Genomic DNA, 20,952 nt, shown 5'->3' on the forward strand with positions numbered 1-20,952 from the left:
CCATACAGTATACTCATAGACACTGAGGATGGTACCCAGTATACTCATACAAGAGAAGTGGTGCTGTACAGCTGTATACCCATACAGTATACTCATAGACACTGAGAATGATACCCAGTATACCCATACAAGCAGTGGTGCAAGTAGAATTTTTTTCTTGGTGGTACTGATAGCCTCCACCAAAAATGGGCGTGGTCATGTGTCATGAGGGGGCGTGGTCACACAAAGCTAGAGGAGTGACTAAATGACAATAGTGGCGTGACATCAGGAGACAGGGAATGACTGGGGGGGTGTTGGCTCTTGCTTGGGGGAGAGCCGGGCAGCTTGTGCTTACAATTGTGGAGCTTGCTCTTCATGTGGTCGGCGCCGCTGATGCCTGTCAGTGTGACAGGCTAAATCAGCAGTAGCCGGTAGCTGCATACAGCACCAATCATAACGCTGGGTGGGCGGGCCGCGGATGCATTATATTTAGACTTAAAATAAAAATAGCATTGACAGTATGTCAGGGGGTAAGTGGTACTGCGTACCTGCAACATATTTCTTACAGGTACTCCGTACCACGCCGTACCCCCTTACTTGCAATACTGCATACAAGAGAAGTGGTGCTGTGCAGCGGTATATCCATACAGTATACTCATAGACACTGAGGATGGTACCCAGTATACCCATACAAGAGAAGTGGTGCTGTACAGCTGTATACCCATACAGTATACTCATAGACACTGAGGATGGTACCCAGTATACCCATACAAGAGAAGTGGTGCTGTACAGCTGTATACCCATACAGTATACTCATAGACACTGAGAATGATACCCAGTATACCCATACAAGAGAAGTGGTGCTGTGCAGCGGTATATCCATACTGTATATTCATAGACACTGAGGATGGTACCCAGTATACCCATACAAGAGAAGTGGTGCTGTGCAGCTGTATACCCATCCCGTATACTCACAGACACTGTGAATGGTGTCCTTTATACCCATACAAGAGAAGTGGTGCTGTGCAGCTGTATACACATACCGTATACTCATCGACACTAAGAATGGTATCCAGTATACCCATACAAGAGAAGTGGTGCTGTGCAGCTGTATACACATACCGTATACTCCTAGAGATTGGAAATGTTGTCCAGTGTACATAACAAGGGAAGTGGTGCTGTGCAGCTGTGTACCCATACTGTATTCTCATAGACACTGAGAATGCCAGTATATAATAATGGAAGTTGTGCTGTGCATTTGTATACATATACCGTATTCTCTTAGACACTGGTAATGTCAGTATATTATAAGGGAAGTTGTGCTGTGCATTTGTATACACATACCGTATTCTCTTAGACACTGGTAATGGCAGAATATAATAAGAGAAACGGTGCTGTGCAGCTGTATACACATACTATATACTCATAGAGACTGGGAATGGCAGTATATAACAAGGGAAGTGGTGCTGTGCAGCTGTATATACATACCATATACTCCTAGACACTGGGAATGGCACTATATAAGGGAAGTGGTGCTGTGCAGCTGTATACACATATCATATACTCCTAGACACAGGGAATGGCAGTATATAAGGGAACTGGTGCTGTGCAGCTGTATACACAGATCAAGAAGACATACAGAAACTCTCCAGCGTATACAGAGAGCAGGAAGCAGTGTGTTAAATACACACTGCTTCCTGCTCTCACACACACGGAGGAATAAGGTGACACTGGGTGACAGGTAAGGAGTCAGGTGTGCAGGGTGTGATATATTACAGCAGGGAACTGGGAGAGTGTGCAGTGGAGGTGTGGCATGTACCTGTTACACTATCCTCTCTCCGCTCCCTCCTCCCCCACTGTCCCCTCCTCTGTATCTCCTACGTCTTCCAGGTGACCGCAGGAAATACACCTGTCACCTGCGAGATGTCTGTGTCTCTGTAATCCTCCCTCTGATGTTACATCTGCACAGGGTCCCCCAGGTTATGGGCAGCTATGGTAGCCTGGTCTGCACCCTATTCCTCCTGCTTCTCTGTGGTGAGTACCTAGCACCTTACTCTGTGTATGACATTAACCTGATAACACAAGGCACAAGCCAGTGGCAAACACAAAAACACAAGCTTCTGCAGCACAGGCATTCATGTAGTCAGTATATAATATATATATATATATATATATATATATATATATATATATACATACACACACACATACATACATACATACATACATACATACATACACACACACACACACACACACACACACACACACAAAACATAAGACAAAGCAGCATTTCAGTTCTGTTTCAGGTATTACGGTCTTGCACTGTATTGTTCCCTGGTTGGAGGAGGTGAATGCACCGATATACTGGTACTATCCAGGTTCCCTGTCCTGTCTGCAGAGCGGCTTTTCCTGTTTGCACTAATACATTACAAACCTGTTATCAAAAAAAGATTCTTTCCAAATTCCTCATAGCGGGTTGCGCCCGTTTCACAGGGAAAAAGTACAACAATGACAAATGTGCTGTAATTGTGTACTTGTCATTGATTTACATCATTGCTGAATGTAACTTACACAAACCAGCCAGCTCTAATTGTGTCCGACTTTATGGAGCTGTTTTGTGTGATAATATCGAACTTGGCTTGGTATGGGTCATTCAATTAAGGTCGACATACATACATTGGGTCGACCAAAGGACCAAATGTAGGTCGACAGTCGACACAGACGAACGGTGTCTAGAGGTTGACACAAGCATTTGTTCAACATGGTTTTTTAGCATTTTTGACCCAAATGCCGACATAGTTGACATGAACACCGTAACGGTGCACCGCATCCCCTCGCATGGCTCGCTGCGCACGACACACTATTATATCCTCCCTCCACGCTTTACGATGCCCCCTCATTACTAAATTAATACTTACATGGATTTGCGGTCATTAGGTAGACAGTGTCTAGGTCGGTAGCCAAAAAAGTCGACCACTATTGGTCAACAGTCAAAATAGTGGATACATAAAAAAAATGGTCTTATATGGTCAAAAGGTCGACGTGAAAAAGTTTGACATGAGTTTTTTTATGATTTTTTTGCGTCAACCTCTCTCCACATCGGCCTTTTGCCCATCTCGACCTAATGCATGTTGACCTTTGCCGTGTGTCGACCTTTTGACTGTTGACCAATTGTGTTCGACCTTTTGACTGTCGACATAGACAATGTCGACTCAAGAACCGTACATTTGAAGCCGCAGGGACAGCTACTCCAACCACATCATATTATATCTTCTAGAAGGTGTTAAATAAATAAGTAGAATCTGATAGGTTCCTATGGAAAACACCTTATCTCCAATAGAACTCCCATTTTAGCAGATTTTCGAACTGTGCAAGGCATGATGGGATTTGTAGTTTGACAACAACTGGAGAGCCACAGGTTGGTCAGGCCTGGCTGGTGTGATAGATGTTTTATGAGTGGTACATTTACATGCACAAAGGATACAGTGTACCACCGATATTGGCAATGGCAGTAGACAGTGAGCAGCCTCTTAAGGGGCCTACACACGTGGCGACTGTGCTTAGCGATCAAGTCGCTCAGCAAGATCACTTAACACTCAGCGATCTGTCAGGGCCAGTGTTCTCCAGTGACATAGATATTATGCGCAGGCCGCACATCGCTATGGCTATGCCCCCTACACACAGAGCGATGTAGGGGCATTTGATAAGGTAGGAGAAGTGACCAGGGCAACCAATCAGCACTGAAGTAACATCTATAATTTGCATAATATAAAATTATTCACAGCAGCTGATTGGTTGCCCTGGGCCACCCCACATTCTTTTCCCACCCGGCGTATGTTCGAGTCAGGGGTAATTCGATTAGAGATTTGAAAAGCATGAAGAATGTATTAATGCGACACGGATTCATATCTACATAGTTCTTCAGCATTTGCATAGAGAGTCCACACTTCCCATGTGTCCTCCCATTACTCTTCTGGCAATAGATCTGTCACCGGCGCTGCAGTCCCAATCCGTTTGCATTCATTTGTTCAGCGGCAGAATATTTAAAAATATCTCTTACTTGAATTGTTTTTTTTGGGTTTTATTTTTGTAACTTAAATAAAACGTGTTTAAAAAAATATATTGTATATTTCGGTCCTTGTAAAGTGTATGGATGAGGGCACCTTTATTGTAAAATCAATAAAAAAAATAACAAATAATTGTAACTAAAAAAATGTTTTGCTACTGTAGTAAAATATATATTTGTAAATGTTTTTGGTGTTAGTAACAATATTTAGTGGCGGCATTACCAGACCAGGATGTACTGTCTCACCCCATTAATATATTGGGAAAAGCACAATACAGAGAGCATTCAGAACTCAATACAATACAGAGAACATACTAGTGGCACATTTACAATACATGGAGTATTCTATTGACAGCTATACAATATATATTTAGAGTTGTCTCTATAGGATACAGAGACCCTGTTATTTTGGCAAGCATACAGCAAGAAGAGCATATATTGACTGCTGTACTATACAGAGAGCATCCCAGTGACACAGAGAAAACACCCTGTTCGACATAAATAATATGGATATGGTTCACAACCTTCTTGCCAAATTGGGGGAAAAGCCATCCGGGCAGGAGGGAAAGACAGACGCTATAACCTATGCCCTCAGTGTATTTTGTATTTGTGCTAATACTGATATATTGTTATGTTTTATAGGCAGAGATGGAGGAGCGAATACTGTTATATCCAGCCCATCTACTGGCAACTTCCTCACCGGTGACAACATTACTCTAACAATCTCTTATAATACCACTAAGAGTGTAAGCATTACATGGGAAGTCAATGGCTTAGCAGTGGTAACCTGGACAAACAGTGGAACTACTGGGATAAATAGCAAGTCCACAGACAGAATACAGATCATTGGTAATGGTTCGCTACTTGTTACGGACACGTCCCAAGCCGATGCGGGGAATTACACAGTCATTTTGATTATAATTGGGGAGCCCATCGTGTCGCGGAGTTTTCGGGTCAAATTCTACGGTAAGTACAATGCGGCAGCGAGCAGTGTGTCACGCGATGCATGCACACTGACTTCCTTTCAATCATATGTCTGATTTTCAGTATTGCTAACATTTATTTCTGTGAACAGGGGCTATTGGCTTTAAACAGAAATGTAATAGGGTCAGGGCCGGGGCAAAGTTTTTCGGCGCCCTCGGCACAACGTGTTCCTACAAACCACACATCAATCCCGACTTCCCTGTGGTAGGGTATAAGTCCCCGACAGTCGGGATTCCGATGGACGTTTCTAAGACAATGTAATCCCAACTGTCAAGAGCCCGATAGGGGGGCGGATGCATTGAGGCCTCACTGCGCTCACCACCTATTCTATTCACCCTCTTTGGGGGGTCGTGGACTGTGTCGGGCTCCTGACATTAGGAATTCCGATGTGGGAGAAATGACCGTCGTAACCCTGACAGTCACTCATCCGGCAGCCCTTTCTGGAACCTCAGGTAAAACTGTGGAGGTGGCGTCTTAGAAGAGGTTATGGGTCATTACTCATTCGGTCGACAGTGGCAAATGTCAACAAGGCAAAAGGTGGACATGGGCACATGTCAACATGGAAATGAGCGTCTACGTGGTTGTTCACATTTTGGGTCGACACAAGCACCGTATTAGTGTACCGCGTCTGCGCTTGGCACACTAGCATATTCTCCCTCTATACCTACTAGGATGGTAAAGTACAGAATGAACAAGTTGGTTTTAAAAAGAAAATCATAAAAAAACTTCTGTCGACCTTTTCAATGTCTGCATTTTTTAATGTCGACCTTTTGACCGTTTCGACCTTTTTCATGTGTTGATATTTTGCCTGTTGACCAATAGTGACTCTCTCAGATTCATCCATAATTTAGTGATACGTAGGGGCGCCCCCAGAATCTGGAGCCTCTAGGCAGCAGCCTAATGGTAGAGCGGCCCTGGATAGGGAGCAAGCTTACAAAAGTGGAGCCATTAGAGAATGAGTTTCAAGTTGGCGTATCAAATAGAATGTGGGTTCAGCAAACTCCCTGGAATCGCGGCCCAGCCAAAACTATGTGACACAATATTCCGCTGTGACACAGCCGCACTCCAGACGGCTTAGACATTAAACTCACCGACTGTAATAGTCACATAATAGACTGTTATTGTAGTTGGCTCTCTAACTGTTTACATTTAGTATGAAATAAAGAATGAACACAAAATTTACTGCCCCCTTCCTCTATATAACTCTCAGTCTGTGGCCTGCTGCCTCCATTCCCCTCCTCATCAACCTGATATCCTCTGTGCTGCTGGGAACCCTGCTCTCCTGGCTCCTGCTGCCATAAATGTGTCACTCAGAAAATGGCTGTCCCCATGCAGCAGACCGTTTTTAAGGATGCTAGAGGAGGCCTCCGCCTCCTCTAGCATCCTCAAAAACGGTCTGCAGTATGGGGGCAGTCATTTTCTGTGTGTCACATTTTTTATGGCAGCAGGAGCCAGGAGAGCAGGGAGAGCCGGACCGCAGACTGATTCACCGGTGGCAGGTCCCGGGAAGATGCAGCGGGTAACCATAGCCCCGCAGCCCCCCCCCCCCCGGCACCCTCACCTTCTAAGCGCCTCCCCGCCACTGCGGGGGCTGCGGGCCGATAGTTATGCCATTGGGTGGTTGCCTGTGGGAGAAGTCACAAGTGAGAAGTGATTGGCAGGAGCCAGCAACTGCAGCAGTTAGTACAGGTACTCATACCACACAGCCCCCGCCAGCCCATTAACCCCTTCAGAACCTGCCCAGAGAGACTGCCCCAGCATCCACCTAATGCCACTCCACAGTACCACTGAAGCCCAGGCAGTGCATATCAGGTGGCACTGATTCGGTATCCACCTAATGGCACCCCACAGTACCCCTGAAGCCCAGGCAGTGCATATCAGGCGGCACTGGTTCAGTATCCACCTAACAGAACCCCACAGTACCCCTGAAGCCCCTTGTCCCTACATGTGCAGCGGCCACAGATAGCTCAGCCCAGGCCACACAGTACAAACTACCCATTTAATTCCTCACATTCCTCACATTGGGCCTTCAAAGAGACACTTAATCACCTCCACCTCCCACTACAAAGGCCTTTGAGCACATAAGGCTGCAGGAAAAGGACAACTTACTGCCAGCAGCACAGAGAGAGACAGAGACTGTTTAAGGAGGTTTTGTTTAGTCACAGCACCCTCCATTGGAAGCCTATGCCGTACATTGCAAATATCTGCTCCATAGCACCATCAATACAAGTGTCTGTTCTAAAATACCTATTTGGATTACAAATACCGTGCACAGTTTTGCTTCACTTCATCTGGAAGACCTTAACTGGTACATGACTCAGGTGCGGACAATTCAGATATTACTGCCTTTAATGACAGTGTTACTTGCCTTAATATATTGAATTGTAATGTCTATATTTGAATGTTTGCCATTATATTTTCTTATTGTCAGTGTTTGATAGTAGGATTTATGTGCCTTTTCAGTTACTGTTATAGAGTCCAGTCATTGTGTTAATGCTTATTGCATATAATTGATCTTAACAATATTTGGTTTGCAGCAGTGACTAGTGGTTTACTGCATAATAAATAATATTGTTGTCACCGTCACTTGTGTGTGATCTCTATGTGTGGGGTGTGTTGCTTGGGGTGTCCATCCTTTCTGCCACAGGCTCCCATAAGGAGGAGTCACTGAACCAACTCATCATCTGGAAGGTACAGGTACAACACTACACCATCACAGGGGTGCTGTTACAACTTGGCGTCACAAACAGGATTATAGAGACCCCTGTGAATGGCAAGATGTCGCGCCCACAGTACGCAGACTCATCCGCAAGCCGCAGAAGTTTGCCTGAAGCATCCTCAGCTATACCACCTGCACTTATGCCATTCTACATCAGAGCCTTATAGCTACCGACCTGTGCGGAAGATAATCGCACACAAAGAATGAACTCTAACAAGGAAAATTTGAGGAACCACCATTCCACTAGCTGAAGCCAGTCAGGAGCCCATCGTGGCCATAGCTTGTGCATTACTGGAAGTGATTAAGACAATCTGTGAAATGCGTCTGGTACAGGCAGAAAGTGAATGCGGAAGATGGCACAGCAAATCCGGTAGAAGGAACTGACAACAGTGGGATGTCCCATGGAAGTCAAGACGACTCCCCAACACTCAATTAAATACTCAAAGAGGGCCTGTATGCCCACAGACCTCAAGAAAACCCTAAGAGGAGGTCCGCACAAAGTTCTTCAGAACACAACGAGAGTGTCTTGTGTAATAAATGTGATGGATAGATTGCGAACCAGCCCAAAAAGAATCTCAGGTCATGACTGTGTGGTTCAGTGTACCAGGTGGGTATGGATTGATTAAACGTGCAGATAACAGACAAAGTATATACGTATTCTATACTGCCATTAAAAATGTCAATCCTAAAAACCATTTCCAGAAAAGTGGCGAAGTTGTGAAGTTTGAGCTGGCGAATGGAAAGATAGGCATCAAGGCTGTGAAAGTGACCAGCCCGAACGGAGCCCCGGTGCACGGTAACTTGCATGACATAGAGCGAAGCCAACATTGGCACTATCTGTGTTATAGAGAGCCTCCACCCCACTACCAGCAAGATTACTGGCACAGCGGACGCAGAGAGTAACCCAAATGAAATGAATGGTGAGATTGGTAGGCCTAACACCGATCCTCCTATACCTAACAAAATGCCCCACCCACTAGAACCTGATGTCCCCAAGCAATGCAAAATGCTGGAAGAGAGAGAGTGAACGTTTGTGAAGTGTCAGAGTAAGGCAATGCAGCAGTGCCTTCAAGCTGTGGTTAAGCCACAACATTCTACCAAGTCAAAGCAGGAGTACATCCCAAGAATGGAAGATGCAGGTTACAGGGCAGCAAACCTCAGTCAGACAGATGCCAGTACAACCAACTGGGAAGATGCTCTGAAGTTGTGGTCCACATGGCCATTGCCTGAACCTAAGGCTACTATGGAAAACCCAAAGACAGCTAAGGAGGCCAAGAACTGTTTCAATGAAAAAAAGCCTGGTATAGATCAGGAGTATACAATGATTATTGGAGAAGAGTTCGAATTTCAGATACAACAGGCTATTCAGAGGTCCATAAGACATGACAAACAGGCGAAACGTGCTCATTGCAGATCACATGCCGGGATCTTAAGTAAAAGTCCATGTGCATCGCCAGAGAACCTGTACCGCAGAGGGATATGAGTCCTGTGTCAGAGGGATGGGTGCCCCAGTGAGCACACTCTAGCTATTTAGGTGACAGTAATAAATGTAGAAATGCATATACTTGTTCATGCTTAATTTTATTGCTGTTAAGTGTTTGAAGCCTGTTGAATTTATGTGATAATCTAAAGACTTTTGCTCAGGACTTGGAGTTGTTTTAGTATGAGTGGAGACACGCATAATTCTGACAGGAAAAATAGTGGTACCCCACTTATGTGATACCCCAGGTTTGTGTGGTTAAACTGGGACTGTAGCCAAATGCTTCTTATAGAGCAAGTAAGGACAGGACCACGTGGGAAGATGATGCAGCTTGTCATGCTGTGGAGGACAGAGCCAGCCGCTGCAGATGGAGTGGGTGCCTGTGGGAGGAGCCAAAAGTGAGAAGTGATTGGCAGGAGCCAGCAACTTCAGCAGTTAGTACAGGTACCCTAATACCACACAGCCCTTGCCAGCCCATCAACCCCTTCAGAACCTGCCCAGAGAGACTGCCCCAGTATCCACCTAATGCTACCCTACAGTACCCCTGAAGCCCAGGCAGTGCATATCAGGCAGCATTGGCCCCTTTTCCCTACACATGCAGCAGGCACAGGTAGCTCAGCCCAGGCCACACAGTGTAAACTACCCAAGTTTAATTCCTCACATTGGTCCTTGAAAGAGACACTTAATCACCTCCCACTACAAAGGCCTGTAAGCACAGAAGGCTTCAAAAAAGGACACCTTACTGCCAGATAGACAGAGACTGTTCAAGGAGGTTTTGTTTAGTCACAGCACCCTCCATTGGAAGCCTATGCTGTACATTGAAAATAACTGCTCCATAGCACCACCACTAAAAGTGCCTGCTCTAAAATACATATTTGGATTACAAATACCATGCACAGTTTTGCTTAACATCACTTCATCTGGAAGACATTAACCGGCACATGACTGACGTAGCGTCACTTTGCGGACAATTCTGATATTACCACCTTTTAGTGACAGTTGCTTGCCTTAATATAATTAATTGTAATGTCTATATTTGAATGTTTGCCATTATAAGTGCTTATTGCCAGTGTTTGGTATTAGTATTTATGTGCCTTTGCAGTTACTGTTATTGAGTTAACAATAATAACCGTGCATTGTGTTAATGTTTATTGCCTATAATTGACCTTAATAATATTTGGTTTGCAGAGGTGACTAGTGGTTTCCTGCATAATAAATATTGTTGTCACCATCACTTTGTGTGTGATCTCTATGTGTGGGGTGTGTTGCTTGGGGTGTCCATCCTTTCTGCCACAGGCTCCCATAAGGAGGAGTCACTGAACCAACTCATCATCTGGAAGGTACAGGTACGACACTACACCATCACAGGGGTGCTGTTACAACTTGGCGTCACAAACAGGATTATAGAGACCCCTGTGAATGGCAAGATGTCGCGCCCACAGTACGCAGACTCATCCGCAAGCCGCAGCGATACCACCTGCACTTATGCTCTTCTACGTCAGAGCGTCATGTACACTATCAGGGGTGCTGTTACACTCACTGACACATCACTCATCTCCTGATAAACTTTGTTCTGCTGGGGACCCTGTTCCTCTAACCATGTAACTGTCAGTCTGTGGCTTCCTGCTGCCTCCATTATTCTCCTCACATTATGTCACTACCCCTGTGACATGTAGCTCTGTCCTCACTGACACATCACTCATCTCCTAATACACACTACCATTCAATAATTTGGGGTCACCCAGACAATTTTCATGTTTTACATCAAAACTGACATTTATTTATCAATTGAGTTGCAAAATGAATAGAACATATAGTCAAGGCAAGGTTATAAATAATGATTTTTATTTGTAATTATTTTGTCCTTCGTCAAAGAATGCTCCTTTTGCAGCAATTACAGCATTACGGACCTTTGGCATTTTAGCTCTTAATTTGTTGAATTTATCTAAGGAATATCACCCTACGCTTCCTGAAGCACCTCCCACAGTTTGGATTGGTTTTTTGGGCACTTCCTGCTTACCATATGGTCAAGCTGCTCCCGCAACAGCTCAATGGGGGTTGAGATCTGGTGACTGCGCTGGCCCCTCCATTACAGACAGAATACAAGCTGCCTGCTTCTTCTCTAAACAGTTCTTGGATAATTTGGAGGTGTACTTAGGGTCATTATCCTGTTTGTGGAGGAAATTGGCTCCAATCAAGCTCTGTCCACAGGGTATGACATGGTGGTGCAAAATTGAGTGATAGCCTCCCTTATTTATTTTATTAAGTTTCTTATATAGCGCACACATATTCCGCAGCGCTTTACAGAGAATATTTGAACTTTCATCAGTCCCTGTCCCAGTGGAGTTTTCAATCTATATTCCCTACCACATGTACACGCACACACAGACATTCTAGGATTCATTTTGTTGGGATCCAGTATATTTTTGGATTATTGGAAGAAACAGGAGTACCCGGAGGAAACCCACGCAAGCACGGGGAGAATATACAAACTCCGCACAGTTAGGGCCATGGTGAGAATCGAACCCATGACCTCAGTGCTGTGAGGCAGTAATGCTAACCATTACACCATCGGTAGTAATAGACTTACTTATTTATTTTATTTATTAACAGTTTCTTATATAGCGCACACATATTCTGCAGCGCTTATTCAAAATCTCTTTTACATTGTACAAATCTCTCACTTTACCAGCACCAAACCAGTCCCAGACCATCACATTCACTTGTTCTGTGTCTCACAAATTTTCTTCTGTGTCATCCAAACATCTCAAGCTTCTATTCGTCTGTCCATAACACATTGTTCCAATCTTCCTCTGTCCAATGTCTGTGTTCTTTTGCCCGTATTAATCTTTTCCTTTTAGTGACCAGCCTCAGATATGGCTTTTTCTTTGCCACTCTGCCTAGAAGGCCACCATCCCGGAGTCGCCTCTTCACTGTAGTTATTGACACTGGCATTTTGCGGGTACCATTTAACGAAGCTGCCAGTGGAGGTCCTGTGAGGCGTCTATTTCTCAAACTAGAAACTCTAATGTACTTGTCTGCTTGCTCAGTTGTATACTGGGGCCTCCCACTTCTCTTTCTACTCTGGATAGAGCCTGTTTGTGCTGTTCTCTAATGGGAGTAGTACACACCGTTGTAGGAAATGTTCCGTTTATAGACAATCTCTTGAATGGAATAGCCTTCATTTCGAAGAACAAACACATCTTTCCCGTCTATCTTTTCCAGATCCAGTGACAAACGTAACGATTGGCCAGTCACCCCAATCAGTGGACGAGGGCACCCCCCTTGTGAATCTGACCTGCACTGCTGCCAGTGGGACTGACATGGTGACATGGATGAAGGATGGCCAGTCTTTGGGAAACAACAGCTATGTTTTATTGAATGGGAACCAGACCCTACAGATAAACCATCCAAACAGGACGTCCTCAGGGAACTATAGCTGCAACGTATCGAATCCAGTCTCCTGGGAGTACAGATCCTTCATACTCAATGTTTCATGTGAGTGCCCGGAGCATAGAGGAGCCTTATTGGAACAGTGAGAGCCAGAAGACTACTGCTGGGAGGGTTACACGGCCGGGAATAATTACCAACATGGTTATTCTGATGTCTGGTTCTTCTGTGACTAACAAGTTTTCCTAGCAGGCCGTGTTTTGTGGATATCTTATGCTTCACTTCTAACCCTAACTCCCCCTTAAGTGGGTGGACTATGCTTTAACCCTTTTCCTCAAAGTGTTTTTGATGGAATGCAACATTTAGGCAGATGTTTAGTAAGACCAATGGGGCTCCAGGTAAGATGCTTAAAAAAACAGGTCACATTTCCCAGACCACCTACCTAGCTGGTGCACAGGTGTAGTCATTACTAACTGAAACATGTTCCAGACTCCCTAGCTGGTGCACAGGTGCAGTCATTACTGTCACATTTCCCAAACTCCCTAGCTGGTGCACAAGTGCAGTCATTACTGTCACATTTTCCAGACTCCCTAGCTGGTGCACAGGTGCAGTCATTACTAACTGTCACATTCCCCAGACCACCTAGCTGGTGCACAGGGCAGTCATTACTAACTGTCACATTGTCCAGACTCCCTAGCTGGTGCACAGATGCAGTCATTACTAACTGTCACATTTCCCAGACTCCCAAGCCGGTGCACAGCTGTTGCCATTATTAACTGTCACATTGTTCAGACTCCCTAGCTGGTGCACAGGTGCAGTCATTACTAACTGGCACATTCTCCAGACTCCCTAGCTGGTGCAGAGGTGCAGTCATTACTAACTGTCACATTCCCCAGACTCCCTAGCCGGTGCACAGCTGTTGTCATTACTAACTGGCACATTCTCCAGACTCCCTAGCTGGTGCACAGGTGCAGTCATTACTAACTGTCACATTCTCCAGACTCCCTAGCTGGTGCACAGGTGCAGTCATTACTAACTGTCACATTTTCCAGACTCCCTAGCTGGTGCACAGGGCAGTCATTAATAACTGTGACATTTCCCAGACTCCCTAGCTGGTGCACATGTGCAGTTATTGCTAACTGTCACATTTTCGAACATGTCCGGAAAACATGAACTGTTGATAGATCTTGAGGATCTTGACGCTGAAATACCCAGATGAGAGCTATTATTGCAGTATGCTCTGACTCAAAGGCCCTTATTCAGATCTGACCGCAGTACAAATTTGTTTGAAAAATGGGCAAAACCATGTGCACTGCAGGTGGGGCAGATGTAACATGTGCAGAGAGAGTTAGATTTGTGTGAGTTATTTTGTTTCTGTGCAGGGTAAATACTGGCTGCATTATTTTTACATTGCAATTTAGATTTAAGTTTCAACACACCCCACCCAAATTTAACTCTTTCTGCACATTTTACATCTGCCCCACCTGCAGTGCAAATGGTTTTGCCCATTTTCCAAACAAATTTGTACTGCAATTAGATCTGAATAAGGGCCAAAGACTGACTCACAAAATACTAATATTATTCAGCAAGCAGAATTATAATCTATACTGTATTTTTAGCAACCTCTGAGAGAACTATTTGTGTATATAATACAGATTGGGACTGAAGATGCATTACGCGTTTCACCATGACATCAGGATAGTTCTGTGCATTTCATTTCTGCCTCTGCTCTTTGCAGACTCTGATACTCCCGCTGGGCTGAGTGCTGGCGCTATAGCTGGGATTGTGATTGGCTCGATACTGGGCGCTATACTGCTCATCTGTTTGATCGTCCTCCTCATCCTGTGTTGTATAAGGAGAAGGAAGAAAGGTGAGTCGGAAATTGATGACACGGATATTTAGTACTTAGTATGAAATCAAAAGGGTATTTTCTTTGCTGGAAATTTTGTGATGAAACCATAATTGTGGATTTTTTGGTATATGATCGGCATTTATTAGATGAGGCAAATACGTCTAAAAATACATCAGGGTCTTATAAAAGGACAATAAGGCCAGAAATTGGGGTGTAACTTTGTGGGACCCATAGCAGTTTTTTTATGAGGATGAGTCCTAATATTTTTTAGGGAGACCCCTCTCAGCTCTGGGCCCCATAGCAGATAAACTTCCTGCACCTATGGTAGCTACACCCCTGTATATAACACATATAACTGTGACAGGGAAGGTGGCCCCTTCAGCTCTGGGCCCCATAGCAGCTGCACCCCCTGCACCTATGGTAGCTACACCCCTGTATATAACACATATAACTGTGACAGGGAAGGTGGCCCCTTCAGCTCTGGGCCCCATAGCAGCTGCACCCCCTGCACCCATGGTAGCTACACCCTGTATATACCACATGCAACTGTGACAGGGAAGGTGGCCCCTCTCAGCTCTGGGCCCCATAGCAGCTGCACCCCCTGCACCTATGGTAGCTACACCCCTGTATATAAAACATATAACTGTGACAGTGAAGGTGGCCCCTTCAGCTCTGGGCCCCATAGCAGCTGTACCTCCGGCCCCTATGGTAGCTACACCCTGTATATACCACATGTAACTGTGACAGGGAAGGTGGCCCCTCTCAGCACTGGGCCCATAGCAGCTGCACCCCCTGCATCTATGGTTGCTACACTCCTGTATATAACACATGTAACTGTGACAGGGAAGGTGGCCCCTCTCAGCTCTGGGCCCCATAGCAGCTGCACTCATGTACAGCACAAGTCTACAGGAACATGGCGCCTATAAAATGAGAGCCCACTGCTCTACAGATAGACGGAGGCCCCCACAGAGTATTTAGACAGTGGGTCATGTATTATGGGTTATAACACGATCGGTACCATAAATGCTTTGGCCTCCAGTTCACATTATTCCACCGTTCCCGCCTACGCTGGTGATGCCACTATGTGTGGGTCTATCTGCCACTGTCCCCGGAGCCGCTGATTAGGTGGTCAATCATCAGTTTGTCAATATGAGTAAAACTCTTGAATAATCATTAATACGATGGTTCAGTTCCATCTTGTGAGGAATCCTCTGTCTACCATAAAATAACGTGAGCAATAACATGACGTTAGTGGCCAGAATATATGACCTGTCATTTCTGTCCCCACTAGAAGAGGAGAAGTGCCCAGCCGATCCTATCCATAAGGAAGCTATACGCACAGTAAGTCCTCTACCCGCTGTGTTCCCCATCCTTCTGTGTCCTCTATTCCCCATCCTACTGTGTTCTCCGTTCTCCTGTGTCATCTATTCAACCATCCTCCTGTGTTCACTGTCCTCCTGTGTCCCCTATTCCCCATCCTCCTGTGTTCTGTGTCCTCCTGTGTCCTCTATTCCACCATCCTCCTGTGTTCCCCGCCCTCCTGTGTCCTCTATTCCCCATCCTCCTGTGTTCTTCATCCTCCTGTGTTCTCTATTCCCCATCCTCCTGTGTTACTTGTCCTCCTTTGTCCTCTATTCCCCATCCTCCTGTGTTCCCCATCCTTCTGTGTCCTCTATTCCCCATCCTCCTGTGTCCCCATCCTCCTGTGTACTCTATTCTCCATCCTCCTGTGTCCTCTATTCCCCATCCTCCTGTGTTCCCCTGTCCTCCTGTGTACTCTATTCTCCATCCTCCTGTGTCCTCTATTCCCCATCCTCCTGTGTTCCCCTGTCCTCCTGTGTACTCTATTCTCCATCCTCCTGTGTCCTCTATTCCCCATCCTCCTGTGTTCCCCTGTCCTCCTGTGTACTCTATTCCCCATCCTCCTGTGTTCCCCATCCTCCTGTGTACTCTATTCCCCATCCTCCTGTGTCCTCTATTCCCTGCCATCCTGTGTTCCCCATCCTCCTGAGTCCTATATTCCCCATCCTCCTGTGTTCCCCATCCTCCTGTGTACTCTATTCTCCATCCTCCTGTGTCATCTATTCCCTGTCATCCTGTGTTCCCCATCCTCATGTGTCCTCTATTTCCCATCCTCCGGTGTTCCCCATCCTCCTGTGTCCTATATTCCCCATCCTTCTGTGTCCTCTATTCCCTGTCATCCTGTGTTCCCCATCCTCCTGTGTCCTCTATTCCCTGTCATCCTGTGTTCCCCATCCTCCTGTGTCCTCTATTCCCCATCCTCCTGTGTTCCCCATCCTCCTGTGTACTCTATTCCCCATCCTCCTGTGTCCTCTATTCCCTGTCATCCTGTGTTCCCCATCCTCCTGTGTACTCTATTCCCCATCCTCCGGTGTTCACCATCCTCCTGTGTCCTATATTCCCCATCCTCCTGTGTCCTATATTCCCCATCCTCCTGTGTCCTATATTCCCCATCCTCCTGTGTCCTTTATTCCCCATCCTCCTGTGTCCTCTATTCCCCATCCTCCTGTGTTTCCCATCCTCCTGTGCCCTCTATTCCTCATCCTCCTGTGTTCCCCATCCTCCTGTGCCCTCTATTCCTCATCCTCCTGTGTTCCCCATCCTCCTGTGCCCTCTATTCCCCATCCTCCTGTGTTCACCATCATCCTGTGTCCTATATTCCCCATCCTCCTGTGTCCTATATTCCCCATCCTCCTGTGTCCTTTATTCCCATCCTCCTGTGTCCTCTATTCCCCATCCTCCTGTGTTTCCCATCCTCCTGTGCCCTCTATTCCTCATCCTCCTGTGTTCCCTATCCTCCTGTGTCCTATATCCCCATCCTCCTGTGTACTCTATTCCCCGTCCATCCTAGGCTCTCCTCTTACCTCTCGCTCTTACTTTAGGTATCTGGCGCTACACTCTCCCCGGATGACCCGGCTTTCTTCACCTTGAATAACATCATGTACCGCAATTCATCCATCTCCATGGGCTCCTACATCATGGTGAGTTCAGTCATGTGGTCTCCTGAGATACAACATAGTGTATTCAGCTTTGGAGAGAGATAAAGTGGTTGAAGATAAAGTAGGCAGTTTGAAAATGGTAATTAGGAGCTGAGTGGCTGGTACTTTATCTCTGGCCACTTTATCTCTCTCCAGTACTTAGTACATAGACCCTATAACCCCCAGACTCACCACAATGCCTGATGGTAGCTACAGAGACAAAATACAGTGGATGACACATGGCCTAATCGCAGGACAAATTTATTCTCAAATGGTCAAAACCATGCTGCACTGCAGGGGGGCGGATGTAACAGGTGCAGAGAGAGTTATATTTGGGGGAGTTATTTTGTTTCTGTGCAGGGTAAATACTGGCTGCTTTATTTTTACACTGCAATTTAGATTTCAGTTTCAACACACCCCACCCAAATCTATCTCTCTCTTTGCACATGTTACATCCGCCCCACCTGCAGTGCAACATTTTTTTTCCCCATTTGGAGAACCCATTTGCCCTCTGATGTAGGACCTTGATACATCAGCCTGTAGAGGTGCAGACAGTCAGCGTCTGATGACAGACAAAAGCGTAAAGACCACGGTCAGATATGTTTGAGCGCATTTGCTTCATTTCAACATCACAAACGATATTTTTAAGGTTGATATCAATCAGTGGTTGACTTATAGCATGGTCTTTCTTCTAATGGTGTAACCCATAGTAACCTATGTTTCTGTTATTTTTCAGAACTCAAGTGATTACACACCGCAGAACAACAACGTTCCCTCAGCCCCTCCACCCTACCCACTCGTAATAAAACACGCCACACAAGTGTAACAATGCCACTGAACTCAAATGAACCATTGTGGGGCCAAATGTCTTGAATCTGCTGTATGGTCAACCACCGGGAGCAAGCTAAGCTCCGAAGCTGCTGATATGAACCATGACCAAGGGCTTGACCTACACGCCCAGACAAAGCATGGACCTTTGCTGATATGAACCATGACCAAGGGCTTGACCTACACGCCCAGACAAAGCATGGACCTCAGGTTGTTCCACAGCCCAGCAGCATCTCAGCTATACCTGTTTGCATGGAACCTCCTCTAAGGATCCAGGTAGAATGGACAGATCTCAGATGATTTTCAGAACTAGAACGATGGCTGTCCACGATGACCACGTGTGACTCATCCATCGTCTCCTTCCGGCTGGCTTTTCTGATGCTTCTGCTCTCACCGTTTCTCAACACAGAGGCTGTTGTACATGACAGCAATGTACAACCAAGTGTAATGGGGTCAATGAGCTGTAAAAGTACAGGATCTTCCCCATGGTCCTCCGGTCGGCCTGACATCTGCTGCAGCTGTGTCAGCTGGGAATAGAGATGAGCAAATTTTTTACTTTAATAGAATTTAATTTCTGCAATTATTTGGATTCACATCAACAACTTTGAGTCTTTTTCGATTTCTTCCTTTCCACCCTGTTACAGGTCAGTTACACAATTTATTTTCCCGTTTGACAATAGGGAACAGCAACCGCTATGGAACAGGGTGTGAGACAGGTCAGGCTTTTTTTTCATTTGCCGGTGGGAAACATCTCACATTCTTTGTCCTCCTTTGAAACACCCAAACTTTGATAAAGCCCACAAATTACCCTACCACGAAAAGGCACTTGGCCTAAGTATCCGTGCCATGTCAGAGGTGACAGATTTATTTCAGTGGGTTGTATTAGTAAATGGGAAATCCGGCCACTCTCACTATCGTCCTCCCCAGCTTCTACATCTTTGTGACTTTGCCAAATGGAACAAGACGAGTGAAATACATTTTTATCAATGATATTCATACTGTAATATAAAGCTTCAGATTATATGTTTTATATAAAACAACATTTTACAATGGAATTCATTCGGAAAGTCTGGTTTGTTTGTCGAATGTCCCCTACGGTATATTGTATTGGTCATTACAGAACAGGGCCCAGTCACATTCCTCTTATTTCAATGGAAAAGGCGTGACACCGGTTTCTGTATTGAATGAGCAACATGTATATAATGGATGCACGTGTTTCGCATACTAAGCAGAATGTAAATGCAGAAATGCATACATTATATTACACGGCAATCTCCTTTATAATTAGCATCCAAATCCTCATTCCATACATGTGTGTAATGGGGATACAGTCAAATACTAACAATCATTGGCAAACAGTCAAAATGCCGACATGTTCAAAATGCTGACAGAATTATGATCTCTTTGTTCTGTGGCATGTACCCGTGTGACACACGTATGACAAAGCGGCTGCGGCGATGTCACTTTAAATATCACTATGTACTTTGTTTTAGCCTCTCTCTCTCTCTCCAAAAGATGACAGCATCTGCCAGGAGGCCCAGAGGTTCCGCGGCCATTCCCCAGTGACTCAGCCATCTGGTTTATCACCGTGACCCAGAGAGTTTAACATATAGATGGCTGATTAATTGCTGGGCTAAGTGCACACTGACCTCATCCATTTCCTAATGGGCCTCTGGGGCCGCTATTCTCTGCCCATTCATCTCTAGCTATCCTGACTACACCACAGCCATCGCTGCCCGTCTCTTCCACACTCTGACGTCATGCCTGCATGCCAGGGTAGACTGCAAGCTCTGTGGCGCAGGAGCTATGCAGTGAGCTAGAACATTGCCCCATGTATGTTATGTGTATAAGAGGAAGGTACTTGATGTGTATTATCACGTCGCCCATCGCATACCACTAATTAAGGGATGGGACGGGATGCGATGGGACCCGATGGGACCCGATTTCCGGGCCCACAGACCCGCACTGTACGATAAAATATTGCATCGCATGCCATTAGAAATGGCATGCGATGCGATAATAAATTGTACAAGCACCCTGATGGGTGATTACTATGTTAAATGCACCCCCATTGTTAACGCCACCCCCACTATCAACGGCCACCCGAAGCGTGGCGAGCGCAGCGAGCCCGTGAGGGGCGGCGTTACGCGTCCTCCGACCTTTTCATACCCCCACTATCCATGTCGGTGTGGAATTGATTTTAGATAGTGTGGCGAGCGCTGCGAGCCACCGAGTCCGAAGCATGGTGAGCGCAGCGAGCCCCGCGAGGGGACGCGGATTACATGTGAAGTAATCCGCGTCCCCTTGCTGGGCTTGCTGCGCTCGCCACGCTTTGGACTCGGTGGCTCGCTGCGCTCGCCACACTATCTAAAATCAGCTCCACGCTGACGTGGATAGTGGGGGTATGAAAAGGTCGGAGGACGCATACCACGCTTCGGGTGGCCGTTGATAGTGGGGGTGGCGTTAACAATGGGGGTGCATTTAACATAGTAATCACCCATCAGGGTGCTTGTACAATTAAAAATCGGGTCCAATTTGGTCTGGTCGCATCGCATGCGATCGCATGCAATCGGATCACATGCGATGTGAACAAAACTATGTCGTACGATGGAAATCTTGGGCGCCGTAATAAAACACAATTACCAAGAGGAA

General features: G+C 45.9%; 1 protein-coding gene across 1 annotated transcript; it reads left to right on the forward strand.

Annotated features, from left to right (window-relative positions):
• The first annotated feature begins 1,660 nt into the window (after positions 1-1,660).
• On the forward strand, positions 1,661-19,371 carry LOC146042226 (natural killer cell receptor 2B4-like). The gene is made up of 7 exons (XM_083162149.1): positions 1,661-2,013; positions 4,691-5,014; positions 12,457-12,729; positions 14,360-14,491; positions 15,765-15,814; positions 17,377-17,475; positions 18,209-19,371. Exons 1-7 carry the CDS (start codon positions 1,932-1,934, stop codon positions 18,296-18,298), a joined length of 1,050 nt encoding a protein of 349 aa, XP_083018275.1. The 5' UTR covers positions 1,661-1,931; the 3' UTR covers positions 18,299-19,371.
• Positions 19,372-20,952: the final 1,581 nt, after the last annotated feature.

This window comes from Crinia signifera, chromosome 19 (assembly GCF_055691185.1).
Source record: "Crinia signifera chromosome 19, ASM5569118v1, whole genome shotgun sequence".
Classification (NCBI taxonomy): Eukaryota; Metazoa; Chordata; class Amphibia; order Anura; family Myobatrachidae; genus Crinia; species Crinia signifera.

What these genes read in the sequence shown, in the direction of transcription:
- LOC146042226 (XM_083162149.1), top strand. Translation starts at nt 1,932, where the DNA reads ATGTTACATCTGCACAGGGTCCCCCAGGTTATGGGCAGCTATGGTAGC. An exon ending in TTTTCGGGTCAAATTCTACG is followed by an intron (nt 5,015 to 12,456) that starts GTAAGTACAATG and finishes TATCTTTTCCAG; the next exon opens with ATCCAGTGACAAACGTAACG. An exon ending in CTTCATACTCAATGTTTCAT is followed by an intron (nt 12,730 to 14,359) that starts GTGAGTGCCCGG and finishes TGCTCTTTGCAG; the next exon opens with ACTCTGATACTCCCGCTGGG.